Here is a 23,229-nt window from a genome sequence, read left to right as displayed (position 1 = left end):
ATTCCTGGGCCTGGGATAGGGAAATTCTGATGCAGGTCAGAGGGTGAGAAGCAGGAATCTGCATTGTTAATATGCACCTCCATGATTGCGATGCAGGTAGTCTGTGGAATACACTTTGATAAACAGGGGTCTAGGGAATTTCTGTTAACAGGATGCTTCCACTCAGAGTGTGGTTATTAGGTAGCTTCCCCTGGTTTCCTTTTTATAAGAAAAATCAAAAGATCATAGCAGCCTCCAATTTTCTAGTGGGGACATATCAGATATTAAGATTTAGAGATTTTCAATGCAGAAAGAAATCCACTTCAGGAACAACCTCTCTGGGGTATAGCTCAAGAACCCACATTTTTAACAAGCATGAAGGTGAACCCTGTGTGGAAAATGTGAGACCCACTGAGCTTTACAGCAGCTCTGTTTGGGGCTGTACAGAGACCAATCCGAGCAGACCTCTTTGGAGAACCAAGCAGAGACTTCTTCCTCCCCTGGGCACTGAGATCCCTGATAAGCTACTCTCCACGTCCAGGTGGACATTCGGTGGGCTTTGATTTCAGCTTTTTCTCCTCTATAGGATCGTCACCCATCTTTTATGGGGTGGGGAAGAATCAGACAAGAGGCTTACTCCATTTTTTCCCCAATTCTCTTCTTATTTTTTTGAGCCCTCATAGAGTACTTGAAATTGAAGCAGACCCAGATGAGAGCTCCAAGAGTGCCCGCTGATTTCAGGAAAAGTCTCTAACCTCTGCCAATTACAAGGGTTATCACCATCCAAGATGCCAAGTTGGACCATGGCATCGGGAGGAGAGACTAAACATTGAATTGTTTAATCAACAATTCCCTTAAACTGTTAATTCAAGGGAAGATACAAAGCAGGGAGGGATAAATCGGGAGATCGGAATGGACATATACACACTACTATATATAAAACAGATAACTAATAAGAACCTACGGTACCGCAAAGGGAACTCTATTCAATACTCTGTAATGACCTATATGGGAAAAGAATCTAAAAAGGAGTGGATATATGTATGTGTATAACTGATTCACTTTGCTGTACAGCAGAAAGTAACAAAACATGGTAAATCAACTACACTCCAAAAAAAATTTTTTTTAATAAAAATAAAGGGAAGACGCAATTGGGATGGGCTTTTCTCTGAAAGGAGACATGATTCTAAAGAGGAAGAGGTCTAGCCGTTATCTACTGTCAAAAGACAAAACTATAACAACATGTGATGGGTTTGATGCCCTTTATTGAAGGGGAAATAATCCCTGGGCTGTGGGAGTAGAAGACCTCACAAGCAGTGAGGCACTTTTCCCAAGGGATCTGGGGCAGGAGCAAGTTTTATAAAGAGTTCGAAGAAGCAGTCAGGAAACAGGGCACGACTGGCTGGGGTTGCATATCTGACCTAATTTAGAAAGATCAAGGGACGAGGAAATAAGTGTAGACCCCAGAGTTGGCCTGGCATTTGGGGCTTGACTGAATGGATTTTCCGCATTTATGATCAAGCAGAGCACTTACAAGAACACAGAAGTTTGGTTTGCTGGCATGTCACCCTGGGCAGCAACGGCTCCATCTTGAGCCTAGAAATTTATTTCACCTCCACTGTCCCTGAAGCTAGGGTACAAGAAAACAGGCTAAAATTGCAAAAAGGACACAATTGTTGGATGCAAAGTCCTTCCTGATCATCTGAGGATTCCGAAGTGTTTCAAGGAGGCAGACAGTGTTAGTCACAGAGAATAATGCCAGAGCTACAGGCTAAGAGGGAGGCAAGTGTGGACAGATGAAATTATTCAGAAAGAGATGATGTTGGAGAAGAAATAGATGGCGCCTGGCTTGGGGATTTTTCTTTGTCCTGGGAAGTCATTCAGTTTTGAGGTCATCTAATGGAAGCAAGATGATGGTAAGTCGGATGTTTAACTTGATCCAGAGAACAAGGGGATCAGCCCTCTGAGAAAACAAATGGGAATTGTAATTCCATTTCCCTTTGAAAACCGCAAAATTGTTTTTGGTACAGCTGATTCTTTTATGCAAGTGGCCAGCAGGTCCATTCAGGCCCAACTGCATTATCTGTGACTTCAACTGGAATCTGATTTAGCACCAGGGGAAGGTAAGAGGAGGGACTGTGCGGGAGGCGCTATTGGAAACTCCAAGGATGATTGGCCAAAGCCCATCAGGAGGCTTCCTGAATTAGGAACAGGTCTGTTCATATTCATAGACTGAATCAAAGTTTTCAACATAAGTTGATATTCTCATTACTAACGGGGAAGATTACAGTGGCAGCCATTTTCCAAAGCAATGCCAACTAATGAGAACAGCTTTGCATAGACACGCCAGCAAAAATGTCAGCCACGGATGCCCTGTAAGTAAGTGGGCTAAGGGACCACACACCAGGAAAGGAAGAAAACTAGCCACGCCTCGGTTTTACAGTTGAATTTCTGGGAAGAGGAGTTTGTAATACCCTACAAAGTTCCCCACCTTGAATGGCATTTGTTATTCAAGTAATAGCAATGATTATGATAACAACCAGATGACTTTTCACGCACTTATTACCTGGCAGGCACTGTGTAAAATGCTTTACATAGGCTATTTCATTTAATTATCATAACTGTCCCATAAGGAAAGAATTGTTGCCCTCGTTTTATAAAAGGTTGAGTTCAGAGAGGTTATATATAGTACCCAGAATCTGAAAAACCTCAAAAGAGAGAAATTAGTTTAATGATGTGTTTCTCTTTCTAGGGCAGCTTCTATTCTCAGTTGCTTAGTTAAACACCAACATATTGCATTCATTCATTCATTTGTTCATCTATGCATTCATCCATAAAGTTAGTACTGGGGGCATCCTCTGTGCCAGGCGTTGAGGAAACAGTTGTGAACCAGACAGACACTGTCCTTACCCTCAAGGAGCTTAGACGCAGGTGAACACCCTGGGGAGGCAAGCATTTACCAGCATTTTACTAGATCCTCAAGTAAAGATGGATCAACGGGTAAGCAGATAAACAAGTTGTGATATATTCACAGATCACAATAGGACACTGTCACCAAGGAATGTTACTGCACAATTAAAAAGAAGTGTAGGGACTTCCCTGGTGGCACAGTGGTTAAGAATTCACCTGCCGATGCAGGGGACATGGGTTTGAGCCCTGGTCCGGGAAGATCCCACAGGCCGTGGAGCAACTAAGCCAGTGTACCACAACTACTGAGCCTGTGCTCTAGAGCCCGTGAGCCACAACTACTGAGCCAACACGCTGCAACTACTGGACCCTGCATGCCTAGAGCCTGTGCTCCATAACAAGAGAAGCCACCACAGTGAGAAGCTCACGCACCGCAACAAAGAGTAGGCCCCGCTCACCACAACTAGAGAAAGCCCTCGGGCAGCAACAAAGACCCAACACAGTCAAAAATAAATAAATAAATTTATTAAAAATAAAAAAAAGAATTGTACTACGGGTGCATACAGCAACATGAATAAATCTCCAAAGCATTAGGCTAAGAGAAAGATGCCAGATATGAACCATATGCTGTGGGATTCCACTTATATAAAATACTAGAAAAGGCAAAACTATTGTAAAAGAATCCAAATCAGCAGTTGCCAGGGGCCAAAGGTTGGGAATAGAAAGAGACTGACTCCACAGGGCAAAAGGGAACATTTGGGGGTGACAAAAATATTCTATATCTTGATTATGTTGGTGGTTATGCAGTTTTATAAATTTGCCAAAACTCAAGAAATTGTGCTCTAAAATTGGTGAATTTTATTGCAGACAAGTTACATCCCAGTAAAGCTGACTTAAAACAATCAGGGACATAGGTCCTCTTCCCACCCCTTCCACTTACATACCAGAAGACATCAGGCAAAACGCTGAAACTGTGTTTCGGTTTATTCTTTTTTTTTTTTTTTTTTTTTTGCGGTACGCGGGTCTCTCACTGTTGTGGCCTCTCCCGTTGCAGAGCACAGGCTCCGGACGCGCAGGCTCAGCAGCCATGGCTCACGGACCCAGCCGCTCCGCGGCATGTGGGATCTTCCCGGACCGGGGCACGAACCCGTGTCCCCTGCATCGGCAGGCGGACTCTCAACCACTGCGCCACCAGGGAAGCCCGCTTTGTTCTTTTATAATATGGGGCTCATGAGAGCTGTTCTGCCTCTTTTATTACTAAGTCAAGAGAATTTCAAATGTGCAGGAGAAAGGCTTTACGGTGTATCAAATCCCACGTAAGTACGAAATTTAATTGTTCGTATTCCCTCACTGAAAATTATTCTATCTGGATTCTCAGAGGCCTAGAGTAAGTTTAATTTGATAGGTTTCATGACATTTTGGGTTTTCATCTTCTTATAAGAAGGGCAGCCTCAGAGGCTGTGACAGGGCTTTAGAGTCCTGGGTCAGCATGTTTCAGAGGAGAACCAGCCATCTGCTTTGGATTTGGACCATCAAGTGGCTGAGCTGATGGAAACATCTTCTGAAGCTTTTTGCCAATGACCACACATCCCTACATCCTGAGCAAATCCATGTCCCCTGCCTAGCTGGATGGGAGACAAATGCTGAGGGTGGGTCCGTGGCGCCTGGTCCCAGAACAAAACAAGCAGCTGATGGTTGGCTGTATGGTCAGAAAAGCTCCTTGATCCTCATCCAGGGATTTGTATCTTTAGTGCTGACTATTTTCCTAAGAAGCAGAAACATGCTCTTTCCAATTCTGAATGCAGTTCTCATGCCACCAATTTTTATTTTATTTTATTTTACTTTATCTAGTTTACACTATTCACACTAAGAAGGAACATGAATAGCACAGAACATCCAGCTTTGGCATATGACCCATCCAGCTGGTCTTTAAAATTCTCTTGGTCCCCTGCTGGATGCTGAGAAGAAAACGAGAAGAATATTGCATATTCCTTGTCCTCAAGGCCTTTAAATGTAACTTTTCCTGACAGTAAAGCCTCTTCATTTAGTGGGTAAGGAAAACAAAAACATTTGTAACGTGAAAAGATGTCCATTATGAAACATTTAATAATTAAACTATTTTAAAATATGAAAAAGAAAAAAATCACCACCGATCACACTCTTGACATATAGTCTGTTTCCTTCCAGTTTCTCACTATTTATATATGCATATTTTATAATAATATAAAATTTTATCCACTGAAATATTGGCCACCAGGGCTCTCAAGGAGTCATTGAGTTGGAATGACATTTATTTTTTCTAAATTATTCTTCTCTAGAATGTTCATTTGCGCTCAATCCTCCCCCAGCAGATATTCACCAATGCAGAGCCCCACCAAAAACACAGGGGTCCTTGGATGCCTCAGTTTTTTAAAGGATCTTGTCTATTAAGTTTTTCTATATTCATAATTAATACTCATTCAAAAAGTTTTTCTATATTCATAACTAATACTCATTCAAAAAGTTGAAAGACACAGTAGGAAAATGCTAACTTTAATCCCACCACCAAAAATAACCACTGCTAGCATCTTGGTATATCTCTTAGATTTTCCCCCATGCTTATTTTTCTTTATAAGAATGTTAGTTACATTAGGTTTATAGACTGGCTTGTACATGTTTCCCCATGTCACTAGATACTCCTCAACAACACACTTCTCAGTGGCTCCATATAATTCCATTGAATGGATGGATGGGACGTAACCAGCCAAGCCTGTGCTTTGTGTGGAGGTTATTTTCAATTGATTCTTCTTATCACAGGCAATGCGGCAATAAATATCCTTGCATTTGTGATTGCATGTACTTTCAGCTATTGCCTTAGACAAATTCCAATAAGTAGAATTGCTGAGTCAAAGTGTACTGAGTAGTTTTACGTTTTTAAAGGAATATAATTACTGAAGATCTCCAATCTTCCCACCCTCTAAAAGCATGTCACAGAAAGGTGAAGGTAGTTTGAACTCCTTTAGCCAGAGACTCTGAGAATGCAGGACTTAACTCTTTAAAAGGGAAGCAAATTAATTGTGCTATGGTTTGGAGGCTTAACAAAAGGCAACACAAAAGTGAGGGATATTAGGACTCATGACATGGGCAAAGCAATGTCCATTCTTATTCTTTGTTAAATGCTGTAATACAAGTAATAATACATTTACCAAGAGCAGAAAATGTGTTTCCTGTAGTAGACCCTTCCAATGGGATAATGGCTATGAACACAATAGACATGGCAGGTATCTTAAGGGACAAAGAAATTCACCTTGTGTTACCTGCAGCTGCAACCAGAACAGAGCCAGTTTTTAGCATCATTAAATTACTTAATCTTCACTCAAGCCCTTTGATGTATGTTAGGGTTGACTGTGCCGGGACCCCCCCATCAAATTCATGTGGTGAAGCCCTAGCCTCCAGTGTGGCTGTATTTGAGGATGGGGTCACTAAAGAAGTCATTAAGGTTAAATAAGGTCATAGGAGTGGGGCCCTGATCCTATAAGAAGAAACACCACGGAGCCCACTTTCTTGCTCTCTGTGTGCACGCATTAAGAGAAGACCAGGTGAGGAGAGAGCAGGAAGACAGCCATCTACAAGCCAGGAAGAGGGCTCTCACCAGAAACGGAATTTAGTAGAACAGTGATCTTAGACTTTCCAGCCTCCATTACTGTGAGAAAATAAATTTCTGTTCTTTAAGCCATCCAGTCTGTGGTATTGTACTATAGCAGCCCAAGTAGGCTAGTACCCCATGGAGACTATCATCATCACCTATGTTATAGATGAGAAGACTTCGAGAAAAATTAATGAGTTGTACAAGGTCACACAGTAAGCAGTAACCAGCTTTTAAATTCACCTCTGTCTGATGCCCATGTTCTATCTGCTTTATCCCTTTGACTCTCCAGTAGGAAAAATTGGTGACTATCCTTCAAGTGTGATTTGAGACACTCTATTCCGCCCTTTTAGGACCCAAAACACGTCCTTAATCATCTGTTTCCATTCCTGAAAAGCCTCCATTGTTCCAAAGTCTCCTCTCTTTTTTGCCCCCTCCTATGAAATTCTGAAACCCCTAAATAGAATAATATTTTAGCCAAGGAATCTGACATGTAGTCCCCTCTCCAAAGGTACAGCCCACCTGAAATTTTAGAACATGCATCCAATTATCTAGACTCAATAAGGAGACCAACCAGGCCTGACCAGTTTGCCCACCAATGCAATTGTATTACAAACAAACATCAAACAAGGAGGCTTGAATCAATAAGTGGTCATCATTAAAACTAAATGTAATTATTGTATAATTTAGAGCTACTTAATTCTGTTGCAATTACATCTTAAAGTTCTGTTGTAATTACAGGCGTGATGAAAGTTTACTAACAAAAATAAAACAAAGAACAAAGTCTCCATCATGTCCTTGACTTTTTCTTTTTTGAGTCTCATCAACACCAGCAAGCCAGGTACAGACTTTCTCAAATGCCCTTGTTGTCAATTAAATATCCATGCGGACATACACACTCACAAAAGATTTCAGACTATGCGTCCTGATCCTAAAAACATGTAGACAACTCATCTATTAACTTTTTCAGCCATTCTTTACTCAGAGAAACCCCTACCTCAGTTACAATACAGCCAACTGCCCCAAAGTAGAAACTCGGGAACCATCTTTGTCTCTTCTCCTTCATAACAATCAATTTCAGTAAGTTCTGTGGATTCAGCCTCATAACCAACTCTCAAAACCATCCGCTTCACACCCTTCCCAATTATCCCCACCCCATCACAGGTCAGCATCACTAATCCCTTCTAAACTGGATCAGCCTCCTAAGTCCCCCCCCCCACCAAATCCACTTAATCTAGGGTGAGAAACTTCAAGACTGTTTAAGGAGTACAGAACAGTAAGACATTACTAAAAATTTTCTGTTTTCATATTTGCCATACTACAAGTATCTCTGTGTGGTCTTTTATGTTAATGCTGTCTTCATGGAGTGTCTTAAATTCTTAGCAGGACCTCAGATTTGTGATGCTTTATGATTTGAGGGCAAGTCACTCACTTCTTGGAGCTTTGCTTTCCTTATCTGTAATATGATGTCACACCTTGAGGATTAACATCTCAAATTCTAAGGTTCTGTGACGTCTTGAAGAAACTTACTATCCACTTCTAAGATGTTTTTTGCTTTCATAGGGATTCAGTGTGTACATTTGTGGAGCTAGTGCAGGGTCCCCAACCCCCAGGGACCGGTTTCTGTTAGGAACCGGGCCGCACAGCAGGAGGTGAGCAGCAGGCCAGTGAGTGAAGCTTCGTCTGCCCCTCCCCCTCGCTGGCATCACCGCCTGAACCATCCCTCCCAGCCCCCGTCCATGGAAACATTGTCTTCCACGAAACCGATCCCTGGTGCCAAAAATGTTGGGGACCGCTGGGCTAGTATATTTAGACTGTTTTATACTTCCTGACTGAAATCTGTCTCTTTGGTATTACGTGGTCCACAAGAGGGCGCCCACTTTCCAGCAAATTGGACATTATAGCCTTGGTTTCACAGAAATCTTTCTCTTAAATCTCAGAGAAATTCCAGCAAGCACAGATGATAAGCAATTACAATGCACTTGTAACTTACTTAGATATTTCAAATGATAATTGTTAGTACAAATAGATTTCAATTTAAAAACAGAATGTCCTCACAAATGGGAGGAATTTGTGATTTCACCCATGATGTTGGGGTGATGAAACATGTAAAATTCGTACGAAGCTAGGCTTGAAGTTCTATTCAACGCTATAGAGAATCCCCAATTCCTTAACTTACCAACTTCTTACTCAATGGTCGTGCCTCCCAGTTACTTTTGCTTGAAGCATCACCAGGCAACCAAAGGAGTCCACGGTACGAAAAGGTTAAGAACTTACCCTGCTCAAGGAAAATGGCTTGAGGGCAGGAATGACATCTTCCTTGTCAGTCACAGCACTTAACACAGTTCAGAGGCTCAATACATATTTATTGAGCAGAGGGAGGGATGGGGCCCCTGGCTGAGCCCAGCAGTTCACAGAGGCTGAGCCCGGCCTTCGCGCCAGACGCCCTGTGAAATGCTGCCCACGCCTCTGACACTGAATCGTCACAGTAACAATCTTTTGAAGACAGAACATTATTCTCCTCAACTCACAGATGAGAAGTTTAGAGACGTTAAGTTTCCAAGGTTAAACCCCTCACAGATCCATCTGACCGGGAATCCAAGTTCTTATCCACTGGGCCCCTCTCCCCTGGGCTAGGCCAGCACTTTCCCAGCTGGTCTTCCTGCCTGTGTTCTTGCCCTGCTCCAATCCATTTGCAGTGCCGCTAGGTCACCCCACCCCGGCCTGAAGTCCCTCTGAGGCTTCTTGACATCATCCAGGTGCCATCCCACGGCCAACTGTGAGCTGCCTTCATTTACCCTCCAGGGAGCCCCCTTCCCCACCCCGTGGTCACCCCTTTCACAGCCCATCTTCACTTGTGATTGTTTTGGGTTAACTTCCTGCCTTCCTAGCTGGACAGGATCCAGTCTGTTTTGCTCATTTAAGGCAAGCACCTTGCATAGTGCCTGGGCCATGTTGATCATTAAATGATGGATCTAATCTATGAGTAATAAAGATATGATTATCTACTGTGAAGAATCCATCTATCTATTTTCTATGAAATGTCTAGAAAAGGTAAATCTATAGAGAAAGAGGGTCATGTTTGCTGGGAGTGGGAATGTGGAGTGACAGTCTATTGGGTAGGAGGGATCTCCTGGGTGTGATGAAAATGTTCTAAAATTCTTAAAATCATTGAATTTTACATTTATAGTGAGAGCACTTTATGACATGTACATTATACCTCAATAAAATTGTTAACAACAACAACAAAAAACACCTAGTGTTGGTTAGCAAAGAATCAGCCAGTTCCAGAGATTTCTCTGATGGCAGGAAAGATATCCCCAAATTGTATGCAGCTTAACATTTTTGTAAAAGCAATACGCAGCATCGAAGTTCACTCTTTCATAGGAAACCTTAACTTCTCAGTGGAAGGTATTTCACTACTTTGCATTCTTCAGGGTCTGTGATCAAGTTTCATGGCGACAGATAAAGAAGCCCACAGTCACATGATCATGAGAATTCCAGTGCTGAACGTTGAAAAAGAAATCTTTGTGGCTTAGTTTGCTCGAAAAGCAGCACGATGTGCAAAAGTAGGAAGATCAGAGAGAAGTTGTTTCTCCAATTTCTGAGCCCTTGAGGCGAAGTTGCTAAACAGTCACATGGTTCTTAGAGGGTAGAAGGTCTCTGATTTCTCTTCTGCAAATTTAGCAAGAGTTCAGAGTTTGGTAGGCTAACATGGAAGAACATAGGTGGGAATAGGCGGGCCTGGACCCCAGTCATATTCCAGGAAGGAGCCGCTTTTTTGCCCTGATCTGGTCAAATGAGATGGGGCAAGAGATAGCTTGCCCAGGGGCTGCGGCTGGACCTGGGTTTGCCCCACGCCATGCTCTGGTCCCCAAACAGAAAAATCACGGTACTTCTCAGGCTCAAGGTCCATGGAGAGCTCAAGGCTGGCTGCCTCAAAGCCCCTTGATCCTATGGAATCTAGGACTGCCTGAGGGTGGGGGTCAGAGCAGCAAAGCCAGCGGGGGAGAAAGTTCCACGGCTCCAGCTCTAGGTTGTCTCTTGCTGGGTGTTTGCTCTTTTGCACTAGAATCATTGGTGATACCTGATGGCCATGTAGTTGGTCTGCATCATTTTATAAGATGGAAGAAACAAGCCTTCTCAGGAGGAAGATTGATGCAATGACAGAGTACTAGACTGGAACACGGAAGACCTGAATTCAAAGGCAAGTGCTACAACTAATCAGCTGTGTGACACTGGGAAAATCAGTTTTCCTCTCTGAGCACCCGATGGTCCATCTGTAAAATGAGGGGTTTGGGTTAGATGGATTTGAAGGTCCTTTTGACTCTGATACTAAGAATATTAATGACTCGAATTTCCTAATCATGGTGCCAGGGATACTTGCATTTATTCCTAAGAGGCAGGCATAGTTTTCACTGTTTATGAATAAGGAAACTAGGGATAAAGCAGGCTAACGGAATTGCTCGAGTTCAAAGTGCTTGGAAGCTGAATTGCTTGGACTTGCCCAGCTCTGTCTACACTGGGTCCTAAACCCCAACTACACAGCAGAGTGTGAAGGAATGTTCCTCATTCCCTGGCTTGGGGGTACCACAGACACTTCCAGAGGCCACTGGCTGCTACAGAAAAGCTGTAGTTTTTTCCCCCAATGTTATATCTAGAAAACTTTTAATATACAGAAAATTAAAAGAAATTTACAGAGAACACTTATACCTATTTTCTGCTAGCTCTTACTGTTCACTTTGTCACCTCTCCAGCCATCTAGTCATCCCTCTGTCCTTCCATCAATCCATCTTATTTTTTGTGGAATCCTTTGGTTTTGATTAATTTTGAGAAAGGTTGCTCCTGTCAAGTTTTCTCAGTTCTTTCTTCCTGGTCATATACCATTGAATCATTACAAGAGCTAATGCAAAAGAAATTGGAGAGAACAGCTTCTACTCTCTACATCATCTTCCTGTTTCTGCCCATCATGCTACTCTTCGAGCAAACTAAGCCACAAAGATTTCCTTTTTAATGTTTTGTACTGGGATCCCCATGACCATGTGACTCTGGGCTCCTTTATCCTGCCTTACAGATGAAGAAACAGGCTCGTAAAAGTTAGCAGCTGGCTGAGTGTCACTTAGCTGGGGAGCACTGGAGCCCAAGCCTCTCTGGGGCTAAAGCCTTGACTCTGACCCCTATGCTCTCATACCCTCTGACATGGCACTTTTCCAAACACAGGCATTATGCTTTCACTTTAACCAATCTTCATTTATTTCCACTGGGGATTTTCTCCATTAGCAATTACCAGCTTTTATAGCCAAACGAGACAAAACAAAAACAACTCAGGGTTCATTCACTCAGTTATGACATGATCTTCAAACATGGTATCTTAAAAGAGAATAATAAATTATGTGGCCCTTCTCTCATAAAGCTTAATTTTTATTTATTTATTTTTTTGCGGTACGCGGGACTCTCACTGTTGTGGCCTCTCCCGTTGTGGAGCACAGGTTCCGGACACGCAGGCTCAGCGGCCATGGCTCACGGGTCCAGCCGCTCTGCGGCATGTGGGATCTTCCCGGACCGGGGCACGAACCCGTGTCCCCTGCATCGGCAGGCGGACTCTCAACCACTGCACCACCAGGGAAGCCCTAAAGTTTAATATTTATAGTTTGGTTTTGTGTGTGTGTGTATGTGTGTGTGTACTTGTGTGTATTCCGTAATAGCTGTTGCTTTTATAAGCCAATGCCTTTGGAACTCAGTTCACAAGCTTGGCTGTTTCTCTTTTATTTCTTTTTGCTTGCTCGTCATGCTCTTGAAATGGAAAAAGAAGTCTCGTCAGGGTGCAGCAGGGTGTGTCAGCACTGGTGTGACATGGGATTGTTCAGATTATTCAGCGTGGCTCTCAAGACCCAAGCTTATTACCCTCAACCTATCAGCTCAGCTCAAACAAGTACACAAATTCTGGTGCCAACCTGATTGAGCAGTGGGGTGACATTATTCTACGTGAAATAAGCCAGTCATAGAAGGACAAATACTGCATGATTCCATTTGTAAAACAGCCCAACTCACAGAAGTAGAAGGTGTCTAGCAGAGGCAGCAGGTACCAGGGCCCAGTGTGCAGAGGCAGGGTAGCACCATGGATGTGTGGCCAGGCTGTGGACCTGGATTAAGTCCAAGGTCCAGCTCTGGCCTCTGCTAGTTATATGACTTGGGCAAATTACCTAACCTCCCTCAACCCCTATGTCCTCACTTATAGCAACATTTGCCTCACAGAATTATTGACTGGGACATAATAACATGCCTAACACACACGGTATATATTACCAGGCAGTGAGCAGCCCAGCTTGACAGGTACCAGGGGTCTCTAAGGATGAGAATTCAGAAGTGAGCTTAGATTACAAGCTTGGGATCAGATGACAAACATTCTATTCTTCTTCCTAATTTTGATTTCTGTATTAACTCCATTTTAAAAGTCTGTCTTTTCTCTGAATATGGTAGCCCCATATAAATAGTATTATTCTTGATCAAGTGACTTTAAGAGTCTCCTTACTGAGAGATTTTTTAATCCACAGTTTAGTCACTTTACCTTCTGAATTTGCCATCTCTTTACTTAATTACAAAAACGTTTGTGGGGGGAGAGATTTAGGAGTCAAGATATTATTGTCTCCTAAGACAATATTGCAATAATCAAAGAAGATGAACTGAATGATCATTTTAAGTATGATGGGATAATTCAGTGTGAAATATGGGATCCGGTTAACTCATTTTTTTTGTTGGATGTTTTTGTCCTCACCCACGAAGTTTCTCTTTTCAGGGTTTTTAAGTGAACGTGCCTGCCAACAGAGTATACAGGACAGAAACAGAAAACAAAGTGTTGGCCTGAATTCATAAGGTCAAGGATGAAAGTCAGAACACTGGTAAGAAAAAACTTTAGTAATGTTTTTGGTTCAACCCAAGCTGTTTGGGACCTTCTCTCTCAAGCAATGCCAAATAATTGATGTTATAAAGAAAAATAAATCCCACAAACCTCTTTGATATCATAAAAACACCAAACAATAAGATTGTTGACTGCATTTTTCCTGTTTTATTTCATGAAGATACACCCTGAGTGCTCTGTTGTGTGGTACAGTTCTTGGAATCTGTTCAGTAAATACTGACTTTTAAAAATTTTCCATGGCCAAGAAAAGATTTCCATGTAATTTAAAGACCCTTAAACGTGGAAAGCATTGTACTAAGTGTTTGACGTGAGTTACCTCATTTAATTCTCCCCACGATGCTATGGTATAGACACTCTATCCTCCCCCAAGTTACGGACGGGGAATCCGGAGAAGTTAAGCAACCTGTCCGACATCTCTAACCCTGAAGGGTTAAAGCTCCATCCAATCCAGACAGGCTTTAAAGGTTTTATGACCATCAGTCAAGTGGTCTAGGGCAAGTCACTCAACCTCTCAGAATTTTAGTTTGTGATGTCAACTGGGTACAATGACACCTGCCTTGCAGGCGTGTCGTACAGATTCGATATAACATAGTACATGTAAAGTGCTTAGCACAGAATCTGCATCACAACAGATCCTTCACACAAGGAAGTTATTTTGGCGTCCTCTTTCTGTTGCTCTTATAAGCTATACAAAAACTAATGGGACAAGAAATATATTCCTCCTCCTAACGCCTCGATGAGGATAACAATGAAAGGAGGACTCAGTGAGGACACTGAGAGGCCGTGGGTTATGGACCACGTGAAGGACCCTAAGAACACTTACTGCAGTTTGGCCCAGGTCTGTCCAGCCAATGGAAGATGGGCTATTCTCTGTGCCATGACACTAGGCAGAGGGGGTATTTATGGACTGAACACTGGAGAGCCTCACTCAACCTAGAAAAGGCATCCTTCCTGGATGCCTTTGGGGTTCTCAGGGAAAAGCTGAGCTCACGCCTATAGCAATACAATCACCATTACATGGACCAGGTGCAGAGTGTTGACGCCAGCATGTTACACATTGTCTCATCCACACAGAAACCAGGAAGTAAGGATTATTTTGCTTATTTCATAGGTGCGGATACAAACCTAAGTCTATTTGACTCTTAAGCCCGTGATCTTAAAATACTGTGTTTATGAAGAAAGACTGGTTGTAAGGGAAAGACAACCAGTTCAACGAGCTGTAAGCAAAAGGGGAAATCTCGTTACGAAAGTGGTATCTTGCAGATTTCCTGAGAAAGGAGCCAGAACTGGAAACTAGAAAGTTGCGGGCTTGTGCGCTCTCTCCCTCCCTCCCTCCCAATCTCTCTGTCTCTCCCCTCATCTTCTCCTTCTCTTTCTAGAACACCCCTCAACCCTTCCTCAGCCCTATTATAGAACTAGCTACTCCACACTTCTGAGGTTATACGCTATTGGTCCCTGCTCTCATGAAGACTTCAAGTTCCCAGGAGAAGAATATTTTTTTTAATTCTTTTTCTTTTTTTATTATCCATGGGGGGCGTGAAAGCTGAAGAAGGACCACAGAAACTCCTGAGTTCAGCCTACTCTTACGTCGGAGTCTTGTGTACCCCTGGAAGATGCTCAGGCGTCTGTTTAGACACCTCAGGGCAGCCAGCTTTACTGTGGGAGTCCTGGCTGTTAAAATACCCTCCCTTTTACTACTCCCACCTCTATTAATTCCCCTCCACGGGTCCCCCGCTGGCTGAGGGAGCAGGCCCGGCCCCAGTGTTTCCCTGTCCCTCCCATCCCAGCCTCTGGCCCACGAGCTCTAGTCATCAATGGTCCTCTGAAAATGGACACCCAGACCAGATCCAGACCAGATCTGGCCACCCTCCATGTCTGACCTCCAGGCCCGGTTTCAGTGCCATTTGGTCAGCCCAGCGCCTGGGGGCCAGTGCCCGGAAGGACAAATTGCCCCAGAGGAAGAGCCACCGGGGGTCACTCAGGGGACAAAGACAATGATGAAGAGGGAAGTGCGAGTGAAGATGCATGAGGACCCCAGGAGGGTCCCAGCTGAGATGGCAGATGCAGAACCTACAGCTTCCTCCCCGCTGGACCCAGCTCAGAGTCACAGGTCCTGAGACGGCCTTTCTGAGGGCGTGCGGCCAGAGCTGAGGGTGGAAGGGAAATTGTGAAACGGCGGCTCCTTGAGCGGGCTGAGGTCTCTGAATCAGCAGAGGGCTCAGTGAGGGGAATGGGGACCCAGTGAGGGAGGAGGCTTATCTGTGGGCGGGCCATCAGTGAGGGGGCCCCATGAGAAGACAAGGCTCAATATGAGTGACGAAGGGGAAAACTAAAGGACCTTTTTTTTTTTTTGCCAAGGTGGGAGGCTCAGTGGTGCAGCCTGGGCCCTTTTCCACACACTGCCACCCCTCCCCCTCCCTCCTCTCCCTCCTTCCAGCTCCCCCTTTCCCCTTTCCCTTCTCCCTTGGCCCACAAGCCTCTGCATGGGCTGTGCTCATGGTGGGGGAGAAGTGTGAACTTGCAGAGAGAATGGAAACTCTGCACAGAGGTCAAGGGCAATGTGTGTGTGAGGGTGAGTCAGGAAAGAAGTCGGAGATCCCCATGTCCCCGAGTTTAGCCTCATCCCCCAGAATCAGCGGGCCCAGGGGCTCCCCCTTCATACTCCCAGGAGAAGATGTTTATTGGTCCAGCTGGAGTTGTTGCCACTGGTTGAGGACTGATGGAAGGATGGCAAGCAGGAACCATCCCTGTGAATTGCAGGGACTAGAGAAAGGAAATTGATGCTCGGGATGGATAAACGCTAGACAAGGCACCCTCCACACCTATACTGCTTTCCTATAAGATGCTCAAGCATTTGTTTATTTCAGAAAATTCAACTAAACATGACCTGTATTAACATAAGCATTGAGGAGTGTGTAACTAAGATGATGTTTGGTGCCTAAACACATTGATTTAGGCAGAAAAATTAGTAAGCCTAGAAAGTGCCACTTCAAGTACACTAGGCCAGCTGCCTGGTAGAGGCTCTAACTATTGTCTGGTTTTTACTGTAGTGCTGTCTGATGGGGGAAAAAAGCAAGCCACCTATATAATTTTAAAAACTCTACTAGCCACATTTTTTAAAAAACTGAAAGGAAAAAGGTAGAATTCATGTTAGTAATATATTTTATTTAACCCAATATCTAAAATATTACCATTTCAATATGTAATCAATATTATTAACGAGCTATTTTACATTTTGTCCTAAGTCTTCAAAATATGATATGCATTTTATATTTATAGCATATCTCAATTTGGATACAATATTTTCATTGGAAATATCGGATCTGTATTTAGATTTCCTAAAATATACAGTTGACCAAGTAGAGTTGTAATTACATGTTCCATTATTTTATGCTACCTCTCATTATTAAGTGGAATAAAATTAAGGGTTTTATTTCTCACTGAGCTAGTCTATTGTCCAAATTGTTTCTCCTGTGTAGAAAGGATCATTGGTAAAAATGGCCCACTGTGGGCTTCTTCCCCAAGCAAAAAAAAAAAAAGAAAAATAGGTGGAAACTCAGAGCTACATCTCTTCACCTCTTTGCTTGGTCTATGTGACAACAAATAATTTCTTTTTCATAGATTAACTGACCTGAGAATGTTGGAAATTTCTGAGGTTTTGTTGTTACAATACTTTTTTTTTTCTCATTGAAACAACCAAGTTTCCTTAGGAGAAGATTTTTCTTTGCCCCTGAAATGCTATAATTGCATATAGAGGTTCAGGAGATGCTGACAGTGCAAATCACTGGTGACAAAAATGCAAACAGCTGACGTTTGTCCCCTCTTGGTAGTACTTAGGGACAGCAGGTATGGGCAAGGAGGAGACAGCCCATGTAGAGAGTCCCCAGGCCAGACTTCCAGACTGAACAACAAGTCAGGAGCTATCGGTAGAAGCCATGTGGGTAATTAATGATCTAGGAGTAAAATCATGTCAGGACAACACACACCAAACAACACCTAGTCTGGTGCCAAGGAAAGCCCAGCTCCAGTTCCTGGGATGCCAGCCTTCTCACACTCTCCTGTCCTTGGTATTGCTGAGCCTGGTGGGGCCTCGAGTCTTATTCTTTTTCTTATTAGTGTTTTGCTTTGAGGAAGGAAGAGACAGCTCCAACTCCCTCTTGTTGGCATCCCAGTCTTCATCCCGCTGATCAAGCTGCAGCCCCTTCTGCTTGGTGGCCTGGCGGTGGTCCCAGCACTGGGGCTCAGCCCTAGGAGAGGGGAACCAGCTCTCAACCCCCAATGCCTGTGGACTGGACAGCCTGCCCGGCCTGCAGAGGGGCGTCTCCTCTGCCCTCTGCATGCGGCCTGGGCACCTCCGCCATGCAGTTGAGGAGAAAGGTGGCCAAGTTCAAGCATTTCCAAGTGTACACTTAGGGAGGTCTCAGACACTAAAGAAACTACTCCGAGGTGGAGAAAAACAGGGTGCCTGGGTGGGATGTCCATAGAATCAAAAACAAGCACTTAGTGCTTGTCATTTTTAATGACAGTGGCTGCACCACTAAGCCCCCCTACTCATTTTTAAAGTGCTCACATCAACAGAGCAACCTGCATATTATGGGGAGGCTGTTTTCCTTCATTTGTTTTTTAATTGCATTTTTTCCTAATTGTAAAAGCTATGTCTGTTCATTGTAGAAAAATTTATAGTACAGAAACAGGTAGGGAAGAAAATAAAAATTATAATCACGTACGTATTGTATGTATAGATGGATTTATGTAAAGAAAAGTTAGATGATAGCTACAGAATCTTAGAACAGGTGATAGATGGAGAAATAGATGAATCGATCATCATACACACACGGACGATGGGAAGCATACAAAAACACTGTTTTGTATATGAGGCCAAAGGTGAGTATGTGACTTGCTTAAGGACACGGGTGAAAGCCCATTCACGGAGATAAGGTTTGAGCCAGTATGAGGACAAATGAAATTTGAGAGGCTAAATGATCATACAGGCAGGGCAAACAGTATTGTAAGCGCAAAGCATGATAAAAAGCACAATTCATTCAGAGGACAGCAAACCTGCTTGTCGCTCAGCCTTTGTGCCCCCAACAAGCTGCAAGTGACCTCTCCGTATTCAGACCACAAAGCCTCCCTCCTCTGACCTGCTCTTTTGACCTTGTCACTTTCTATCTTGTGTTAGTGTTATTTATGTAAACCAGTTCTCTCCTCCTCTCCCGTCCATTCTTGCGGACCCTGCCCAGAAATCTTGCTTTTTCTTCCAAGTCACTCTACCCTGACCTGTGCTAACATCCCTAAGGCTCACTCTGCTTTCGGCAGTCTCCATGCCGACTGCAAAACCAAATACTTGGCAACGACGTGGACGCACTTTGAGGGCATTATCCTAAGTGAAATAAGTCAGACAGAGAAAGACGAATATCATAGGATCTCACTATACATAGAATCTGAAAACAAAAAAAAACGGAGCTCATAGATACAGAGAACGGATTCGTGGCTGCTGTGGGTGGGCGCAAGATGGGTGAAGGTACAAAAGGTACAAACTTCCAGTTATAAACTAAATGTCATGAGGATGTGATGTACAGCATGGTGACTATTGCTAATAATACTGTATTGCATATTTCAAAGTTGCTAGGAGAGTAGATCTTAAAAGTTATCACAAGGAAAACAATTTGTAACTATGTATGGTGGCAGATGTTAACTAGACTTATTGTGGTATTTCACAATATATACAAAAATTGAATCATTATGCTATATACCTAAAACTGATATTATGTTGTATGTCAATGACATCTCAATAAAAAATACATCAAGTCCCACTTACATGAAAGCTAGCACAGATTAAGAGCACAGGTTTTCTCGTCAGAGAGATGTGGGTTTATACCTGACAATAAATACCGCTTGCTAACCATGGCATCGCAGATGAGAAACAAACATCCGAGGTTCAGTTTCCTCATGTGCCAATTAAGGATGTATTCACTTACCTTACTGAGTTCTTGTGAAGCACAAAAGAATCACAGGTGTAGCGTACACAGCCCAGCGCATAGCAAATGTTCACTGACAGGTGCTTTAGCATAGCTCCCATCACTTTGTACTGGAAAATTCTCCCAACTGATGTCTCTGCAGCCAGGCTTGCTTCCCACCAACCCATTCGCCATACGGGAGTCAAAACAAATCTTTAAAAAGCAAGGTTGACTGTAATACTTCCCTACCATTCTTCAGTGGTGTTCTATGGATGAAGGTCTTGACAAGCCCTTTGGCTGAGTTTTTGCCGCGATCCTCCTCCAGTTCTATAACTGAGCCTTGTTTGGCGTGCCCCAGCCATGAACAGGACAAAGTTCCCGTTCTGCCCTCAAGAGGGCAGAAGGCTAACATTAATTGAGAGTCACTACTTACTAGGCAGCGCACATTCGCTATCTTGCAGAATCCTCACCACGAGATTCCAAGGCAGCATTACTGCTCTCATCATACAGATGGATAGACTAAGGCCTGGAGATGTTAAATAACTTGCCTAAGGTGCTACAACTAATAAGTGGAGGTGCCAGGATTGTAATGGCCCCCATTCATTCATCTGACTCCCAAGAAATGTTCTTTCTACTACCCCACACCGACTACCAACGGGGAACCTCACGAACAGTGGTCTCGAAGGGATGGGTCTACATAGGCATTGCCTACTCACCCTTGATCGTAGCCCAGTGAAGTGGGGTTCGGTCATTCCAGTCCACTTCCTTGTAGTCTGGGCCACAGAAACTTTTCTTCAAAATCTTTTTCACTGAATTGTAGTCCCCAGCAGCTACAGCTTGGTGGAGTTTTGTCATGTCGGACAGTTCGGTCAATTCCATGACCAAAAAAACAACTGTGGGAAAAGCATGCCACTTAGGAAATTCTCTGCAATCCTTTATTCCTAGGGAGTGATTCCATAGGGTTCCTGATGGTTTACTTTCTTTCTTACCTCATACCTTTGCATCCAGGGTTGCTTCATGTGTATGCCCTGCTGAGTGTGTATTTGGATCTTAGCTACTGTGGTTAGTGCTTGCCAATCCCCTAGCCAAAAACCATCAATGGTTCCTTTCTGCCTATAGGATTATACGCTAAGCTCATGGGCTGACATTGGCTAATTGGCCTCAAACCTCTTCCCAGTACTACTTCCCACTCCTACTCGAAAGTGCTTGCAGTGTGACTCTCAGTAATTCTGTGCCTTACCTTTCTCATCTAAAGAATGGGTATAATGGGCTTCCCTGGTGGTGCAGTGGTTGAGAGTCCGCCTGCCGATGCAGGGGACACGGGTTCATGCCCCAATCAGGGAGGATCCCACGTGCTGCAGAGCGGCTGGGCCTGTGAGCCATGGCCGCTGAGCCCGCGCGTCCGGAACCTGTGCTCTGCAACGGGAGGGGCCCCAACAGTGAGAGGCCCGCATCCAGCAAAAAAAAAAAAAAAAAAAAAATGTGATTGGTCCTGTTCCCTGTGCTGATAATTGGTCTGATGGTTCAAAAACAAAGATGTAGAAAACCACTGGTGCCTTAGCATAACGCGAGGCAATGACACCAAACACCTAGCAGTCAAGGTATTCTTCACCACACACACAGAGTTTTTGTTTTTGTTTTAAGGCTAATTTTAGTAAAGAAATTAAAGCAGTAAGAATTATTTATATTAAATTCTGACCCCTGATTACATGACTTCATAAAAGTGTGGTTTTTTTCCTGTGGTACGCGAAGGGAGGCCACAACAGTGAGAGGCCCGTGTACCAAAAAAATATATATATATATACCCAGCATAGGAGCACCTCAATCCATAAGGCAAATGCTAACAGCTATAAAAGAGGAAATCTACAGTAACACAATAATAGTGGGGGACTTTAACACCTCACTTACACCAATGGACAGATCATCTAAAATGAAAACAAATAAGGAAACAGAAGCTTTAAATGACACAATAGACCAGATAGATTTAATTGATATTTATAGGACATTCCATCCAAAAACAGCAGATTACACTTTCTTTTCAAGTGCGGATGGAGCATTCTCCAGGATAGATCACATCTTGGGTCACAAATCAAGCCTCAGTAAATTTAAGAAAATTGAAATCATATCAAGCATGTTTTCTGACCACAATGCTATGAGATTAGAAATGAATTACAAGGAAAGAAACGTAAAAAACACAAACACGTGGAGGCTAAACAATATGTTCCTAAATAACCACGAGATCACTGAAGAAATCAAAGAGGAAATCAAAAAATACCTAGAGACAAATGACAATGAAAACACGAGGATCCAAAACCTATTGGATGCAGCAAAAGCAGTTCTAAGAGGGAAGTTTACAGCTATACAAACCTACCTCAAGAAACAAGAAAAATATCAAATAAACAATCTAACCTTACACCTAAAGGAACTAGAGAAAGAAGGACAAACAAAACCCAAAGTTAGCAGCAGGAAAGAAATCATAAATATTAGAGCAGAAATAAGTGATATAGAAACAAAGTAAACAATAACAAAGATCAATAAAACTAAAAGCTGGTTCTTTGAGAAGATAAACAAAATTGATAAACCATTAGCCAGACTCATCAAGAAAAAGAGGGAGAAGACTCAAATCAATAGAATTAGAAATGAAAAAGAAGTTACAACAGACACATCAGGAATACAAAGCATCCTAAGAGACTACTACAAGCAACTCTATGCCAATAAAATGGACAACCTGGAAGAAATGGACAAATTCTTAGAAAGCTATAACCTTACAAAACTGAACCAGGAAGAAATAGAAAATATGAACAGACCAATCACAAGTAATGAAATTGAAACTGTGATTAAAAATCTTCCAACAAACAAAAGTCCAGGACGAGAGGGCTTCACAGGTGAATTCTATCAAACATTTAGAGAAGAGCTAACACTCATCCTTCTCAAACTCTTCCAAAAAATTGCAGAGGAAGGAACACTCCCAAACTCATTCTATGAGGCCACCATCACCCTGATACCAAAACCAGACAAAGATAGTGTAAAAAAAATAAAGTTACAGACCAATATCAGTGATGAATATAGATGCAAAAATCCTCAACAAAATACTAGCAAACAGAATCCAAGAACACATTAAAAGGATCATACACCATGATCAAGTAGGATTTAACCCAAGGATGCAACGATTCCTCAATAAACGCAAATCAATCAATGTGGTACATCAGATTAACAAATTGAAGAAGAAAAACCATATGATCATCTCAGTAGATGCAGAAGAAGCTTTTGACAAAATTCAACACCAATTTATGATAGAAACTCTCCAGAAAGTGGGCACAGAGGGAACCTACCTCAGCCTAATAAAGGCCATATAGGACAAACCCACAGCAAACATCATTCTTAATGGTGAAAAACTGAAAGCGTTTCCTCTAAGATCAGGAACAAGACAAGAATGTCCACTCTCACCACTATTATTCAACACAGTTTTGGAAGTCCTAGCCACGGCAATCAGAGAAGAAAAAGAAATAAATGGAATACAAATTGGAAAAGAACAGGTAAAACTGTCACTGTTTGCAGATGACATGAGACTATACATACAGAATCCTAAAGATGCCACCAGAAAACTACTAGAGCTAATCAATGAATCTGGTAAAGTTTCAGGATACAAAATTAATGCACAGAAATCTCTTACATTCCTATACACTAATAATGAAAAATCTGAAAGAGTAATTAAGGAAACACTCCCATTTACCATTGCAACAAAAAGAATAAAATACCTAGGAATAAACGTACCTAAGGAGACAAAAGACCTGTATGCCGAAAACTATAAGACACTGATGAAAGAAATTAAAGATGATACC

General features: G+C 42.8%; 1 protein-coding gene across 1 annotated transcript; it reads right to left on the bottom strand.

The window, feature by feature from the left end:
- Window positions 1-17,478: 17,478 nt before the first annotated feature.
- On the bottom strand, window positions 17,479-20,266 carry ANKRD66 (ankyrin repeat domain 66). The gene is made up of 3 exons (XM_060163928.1): window positions 20,104-20,266; window positions 19,409-19,559; window positions 17,479-17,677 (listed from the first exon to the last, which is right to left on the bottom strand). Exons 1-3 carry the CDS (start codon window positions 20,264-20,266, stop codon window positions 17,479-17,481), a joined length of 513 nt encoding a protein of 170 aa, XP_060019911.1.
- Window positions 20,267-23,229: the final 2,963 nt, after the last annotated feature.

Source organism: Lagenorhynchus albirostris, chromosome 10 (assembly GCF_949774975.1).
Source record: "Lagenorhynchus albirostris chromosome 10, mLagAlb1.1, whole genome shotgun sequence".
Classification (NCBI taxonomy): Eukaryota; Metazoa; Chordata; class Mammalia; order Artiodactyla; family Delphinidae; genus Lagenorhynchus; species Lagenorhynchus albirostris.
This window is presented reverse-complemented; position numbering and strand designations above follow the sequence as displayed.